This window comes from Tribolium madens, unplaced genomic scaffold (genome assembly GCF_015345945.1).
Source record: "Tribolium madens isolate multiple individuals breed KSU strain unplaced genomic scaffold, Tmad_KSU_1.1 Scaffold_11;HRSCAF=98;Tcas5.2_LG3b, whole genome shotgun sequence".
NCBI classification, from domain to species: domain Eukaryota; kingdom Metazoa; phylum Arthropoda; class Insecta; order Coleoptera; family Tenebrionidae; genus Tribolium; species Tribolium madens.
This window is the reverse complement of record NW_025400975.1, coordinates 2,838,667-2,844,666: the sequence shown is the minus strand read 5'-3', so window position 1 is coordinate 2,844,666 and position 6,000 is coordinate 2,838,667. Positions and strand designations below refer to the sequence as shown.

The following is a 6,000-nucleotide window of genomic DNA, read 5'->3' as shown; positions in this document are numbered from 1 at the left end:
ATACAAAACCTTGAAAATGTTCACAAAAATTGAGAATTCGCCAAGATTTTACGTAAATATAAGACCACCACAATATCGCTTTCTAATTTAATTAGAACGTCGGAAGTTCTGATTAGGTTCGAATCCACATGTAAACAGTAGCTGAGGTAAACATTAATTTTCCGCATGAAATTTCGCTTTTTCCCCCACGGCTAGCCTCGTATATTAATAATACGCAGGAACATGCAGAGGTCCTGCGCGACATTATCCTTACCAGGCCTTTCAGCAGGACTGCAACAAGTCCTGTTGTGTCCTGAAAAGAGTCAGGTCGTGTGTCGGGGAAAAGCGCGCGGAATGTCGCTATCTGTCAAATTAAAACAGTTCAAAATCGCGAAGTGCAAGGGCGAAAAGTTGGCCAAAGTCGAATTCAGAGGTGAGCAAAAGCTGATTTTTCACTCAAAGAATTGAAGAAAGCTCGCATCGAAAAAGAAAGATTCCTTTACCATGCGAATGTTTTTCAAATTTAGAAACTTACTGCCACTAAAAGTAGGTCAAACATCATCGATTTGAACTTTGTTTTTGAAAAAAACTCTTTGTTGTTATTTTCAGACAATGTAATGATTGAAAATGATTGGCAGGAAAGCAAAGTGCATTTTCATTTCGACTTGTTGCTTATTTCTTCATAACAAAATGCCACAAAACACTTTTATAAAAGTTATCTCTCGGGGAATCAACTTTCGAGGAATTGTGCAAATATCGATTCTTTTTGTTTTTGTTCAAAAATGTTAAATTTCAAATGTCTCAACATAAACACGACTGAAAAAGAAACCATTTACGACATTAGTTTAATCGATTTTACATCAACAAGTTTTGAATATTTAAAATGGTAAAATCTGTTAGCATTGTGAAAAATTGTCATACTTCGATCGTTTAGAACAAAAATTAATGAATAAATATTTAATATGCGTACCAAAACTGCTATTATTTCTACCGTGTGTATAATAAAACTTGCATGTTGGGCGAAATTGGTGGTGGTTTATTAGATACTAAGATAAGAGGCTTAATTATGGAAAATGTTCGTATTTGTTTTTCTTCAAATAAATGAAAAAAACCCAGATTGGAAGTTATTCAAAGCTTCAAGCTACGAACAAAAATCATTTTTTTTATTTTGTCATCGATCGAGTGAAATTTTCGAGTGCAAATTGGTATTTTGCAATTCAAAATTGTCTGCGAATGGTCACATAAATATTTTTGTTGCGTTATTTAGACCTTTATTTGAATTGAAATGGAATATTCACAGTTTTGATGCGATGTTTTTATTTACGCCAATGTTTTGTTAATTGATTAGTTTAATTCGGCGTGAGCTGGGCTTTTTGATTAGATGGAAAAAAGTTTATTTGTCAGCATTTATGTGGATGGAAAATTAAAGTTTTTTGTCGTTTTTGTCCCCAAAGTGTCAAATTGTGCTCTTTTTGGTCTTTGGGGACTAAATTTCGTTTCATGAATTTTTGTTTACCACTTGTGTAAATAATAAACTTCAAAATGCTTTTACGGAAATGAAAATCTCGGGAAAAAATCTCTGAACGTGTATGTCAGGTGCAATAAATAATGAAATTTTACTACTTCACAGCTCAATTTTGGACTAAAATACTTTTAATGTGAAAAATAATAAAATAATGAAGGTTTTTGGAACGACTTTCTGCCAACTCTTCTGCTGTTTATTTTTTCATCCTTCTTTAGCAGTTTTTTAGTAAAAATTGTCAAAATCGATTCACATAATCACATTCAAAAATATTGTTTGTTCAACCCGACGCGGCGCATCCACCATTTTTGTATGAAAAAATTGACTTTTTTGACAAAAATTTTTTTGCATTCTGATACATAAAATCGTACAAAAATTGTACAATTTTGACTTCTTTTCTAATGAGAGACACCGATTTATTAAATTTATTTTTTTAAACTAGTGTAAGACTGAAAATCACCCTTGTGTTCAACTTTTTGTGTTTACATTTCCAATAAAAACACTTCCAATAATTTTCAAAGTTTAAAAAAAATGAAAATTATTACACCAAAACTTTTCTAGCCAACTTGCTAGAAAAAGAACACCTTTTTGGCTTACATTTAACAAAATTTTACGAAATAATTGTGTTTCTAGCCAACTTGCTAGAAAAAGAACACCGTTTTGGCTTATATTTAACAAAATTTTGCGAAATAATTGTGTTTCTAGCTGAAAATTGTACCTACTAGAGCATTCAAAAAGGCAAAGGTAAATTGTCATTTTTAAACCTGTTTAGTAAAATTTCGTAGAAAACAAATACGTATTTCCTACCAATGTTGGTGATTTTTAAGTTTTTTGAAAAAAATTAGCGAAATAAATGAAATAATTAAATTTGTGATGGTTGAAATACGTGAAAAATGCTAAAAAAAAGTGCATCAATAATTGAAAAATTGGTGCCTTAATGTTTTTGATGTAATCAAAAGATACAACGATTTTTTAAATTTTTACAAAAGTTTCGACTAGACTACTATGAAAATAATCAAACCTGGTACTCAAAATTGTCAAAATTGATTTACATTTGAGTCCAAAAAAATGCAAATTGTCTTGTCACTGCAATGTCGTAGAAAACGAAATGGAAAAACATGAAAAAACTTCATAGATGTTTGGAAAATGCTTGAAATTTATGAAATTGTGAATTGTGATAAAGACTACGACAACGACAACGACAAAAAACTGTCATTTAACAGGCCAAATTACATTATAAAAAAATTCTTTTGCGTTTTTTTTGCACTCAAGTGTACATATACGATCATACTGAAAAATATTGGTTTTTAACCCGGCGCATCCACCATTTTGGGATGACGAGATTTTTGCATTTCTGTTGCATAAAATCGTACAAAAAATGTAATTTTGATTTATTTTTTAACGAGAGAAGCCGATTTATGAACTCTGAGGTTTCTTAATTAGTGTATAACTAAAAATCACGTTTTTGTTCAACTTTTGGTGTTTACATTTCTAGTAAAAACACTTTCAATAATTTTCAAAGTTTAAAAAAAATAAACGAAAATAAATACAAATAAAAATAAAATAATTACACCAAAACTTTTCTAGCCAACGAGCTACAAAAATAAAACTGTTTTTGCCTTATATTTAACAAAATTTTGCAAAATAAGTGTGTTTCTAGCTGAAAAATGTACCTACTAGAGCATTCAAAAGGGCAAAGGTAAACCTGTTTAGTAAAATTTTGTAAAAAAAACAAATACGTATTCCTAACCAATGTTGGTGGATTTTTTGTTTTTTTGAAAAAAAATTGACGAAATAAATGAAATAATCAAGTTTGTGGCTTAAAAATTGAAAAAAGTGTTAAACATTCTTCACCTAATTTACTGCATCAATAAGTGAAAATTTAATTTTCTAAATTAATTTTTTTGATATAATTAAGGGTTACATTTTATTTATTTTTAGAAAATTGTGGTTCAAACTACCATGAAAATAATTACACCTGGTACTCAAAATCACATTAAAGAAATATTGGGCTTTTAAACCGACGCATCCACCATTATTTTGTATCATGATAATTTTGCTTTTTTTCATTATGTTTCAGAATATCGTACAAAAAATTGTAGTTTTGATTTATTTTTTAACGAGAGAAGCCGATTTATAAACTGAGTTTTTTAATTAGTGTAAAACTAAAAATCACCTTTCTGTTCAACTTTTGGTGTTTATATTTCCAATAAAAGCATTTATAATAATTTTCAAAGTTTAAAAGAAAATAAAATAATTACACCAAAACTTTTCTAGCCAACAAAGCTTACTTTAAAAGTTTACACAGAAGTTTTGTGTAAGTATGAAATTTGTTTTTTCTTTGCTTTTCAAGTAGTAAATTGATTAGTGATTAGTACAGGGAATTGAGGCAGTGTTCAAAAGTTACATTGTTTGTACTTAATCCAAGTTTTTGGTATTTTTTTTATTTTGTAAAATGAACTAACAGAATAAAAATGTTTGTATCAGAACACTGTTTTTTGCGAATAAACATTAAGTTTTCTTCATCGACTTAGTTAAAAAATGTTTGATATGATAATCCACTTTGTTTGTGCTATAGTGAGGCAAATTTAACTATAATGAATTAATTTTCGCCTTCGCTTTTGACTTTTACTCTTCGAAAGCAAGGCTCGATGATCAAAGCAGAAATTCTTAGTAATAACGCAACGTTGTAAGGGCTTTGTGTGTACATTGCTGAATTAAATTTACAACAATGATAATAAGTACAATGTGGTGTTGTAATTGAGTTAGTCCCAATCTTAGTTTTGCTAATTTTCTAATGAATAATTTAAAAAAATAGATTGCTTGCAGTTTCAAGGGATACACGACCAAATTAGTTTCTCGCTGTTTTGACGGCGTGCATCATTAAATATGAAATCTGAGCTCGAGTGTGTTGACTTGGTTTCATCGACGAATCCTAGGCAAGAGGAGTATCAAATATTACGAGCGGGAGTTATGCTTTATGAAATATCTTTGCTAGTTTTACTGTCGGGGTTGAAACTTTCATGATTATTGCTTGAAAAACATTCAATTAGGTCAGCGCGAAACAATGAATTACTTTTGTGGCTGACGTGCTAATTAAACTTGACATTTTTCTCGTAACGTCTCTTGCCTCTTCCAATTTTGAGACAAGACCAACAACAAACAACAATTAGTGCTAAATAATTCTGCATTTTGTTAGAAGAGATAAATTGAGTGTCCCAAAAATGTCATTACTGTTTTTAAAAATTTAATTTTTTAGCACAAGTTAACAAACAACAAAAAAGTTAATTTCTTTTCTCTTTAAACCAGTGATAAAAGTGAAAAAAAAAGTATTAAAAAAAAGGAAGAAAAACTGAAAAAACAAGCTATCTGGTCGAGGCGATGCATCGATTTAACTAAATAAAGACCAAGAACAAAGACAAAGGAACTCATAAACAAATTTTTGTGCTATTTTTTAAAATTGCGTGATAATTGTAGGTTATCTCAAAAGTAGAAAATTTAAGCTTCAAAATGTTTTTTTTTTAATCTAATACGACCATTTTTCACCGAGATACAGTCTTTAAAAAATCACCAAAAATTTAGGAATCTAAGAAGATTTTGTAAAAAAATTCGTGTCTAGCTGAAAAACGTGCTAAAACGCTCGAACAACAAAATCAATGCAATTTTCTATTTAATTTGTTGTTTTTTTTTTTGGTTTCTTTTAGCGAAATTTTGAAAAAAAACTTGAGATTTTTGTATTTTCGATTAAATTTTGTGTTTTTTTGGATTATTTCTTTCTTAGTTTTGTTCAAAAACTCCTTAAACTCAGTGAAACAAACAAAATAACATCAATACATTTTTGGGATTTTAGGACAAGGCTCCGGTTCATAAACGAAGTAATTTGAATGAAACAAGCTAAAGTAATACCAATTTCTATTTAATTTTGTAACGTTTAGTTTGTTTTAACAAAGTTTTTTGATTTTTTTAAATTTTATCTCAAAAAACACAGAAAAAGGCAAAAAGAACATTGTTATTGGCATATTTTGTTTAACCCTGTATTGAGAGAAAAATTTTACGAAATAGTTGTGTTTCTAGCAGAAAACGTGCTAAAAAGCTCGAGAAATGCAAAAATACAAGTAATACAATTTTTGATTTAATTTGTTTACTTTTTGGTTTGTTTTAGCGAAATTTTGCACAAAATCTGACATTTTTTTACAAAAACGTATTTTCGACTAAACTTTGGTCAATTCTTTGAGATTTTTAAGCATGTTTAGAGAAGATTTTGCTAAATAAATGAGTCTCTGGTTTAAAACGAAGTAAATTGAGCTAAATAGGCTAAAATAATAACATCAATTTCGTTTTAATTTTGTACTTTTTATTTTTCGAAAAAAAAATAAAAAATAACACCGTTTTAGCCGTATATTTAACAAAATTTGGCGAAATAATTGTGTTTTGAACTGAAAAATATACATTCCAAAAAGACAAAATTGTTATTTTCATCCGGTTAAGTAAAATTTCTG

General features: G+C 28.9%; 1 protein-coding gene across 1 annotated transcript in view; it reads left to right on the top strand.

Moving 5' to 3' along the window:
- The first annotated feature begins 222 nt into the window (after window positions 1–222).
- The window catches only part of LOC123006324 (otoferlin-like), a 57,702-nt gene continuing 51,924 nt past the window's right edge, over window positions 223–6,000 (top strand). Inside the window, exon 1 of the mRNA XM_044400731.1 lies at window positions 223–412. Coding sequence (XP_044256666.1) covers window positions 223–412 — 190 coding nt within the window. The remainder of the gene's footprint in view (window positions 413–6,000) is intronic.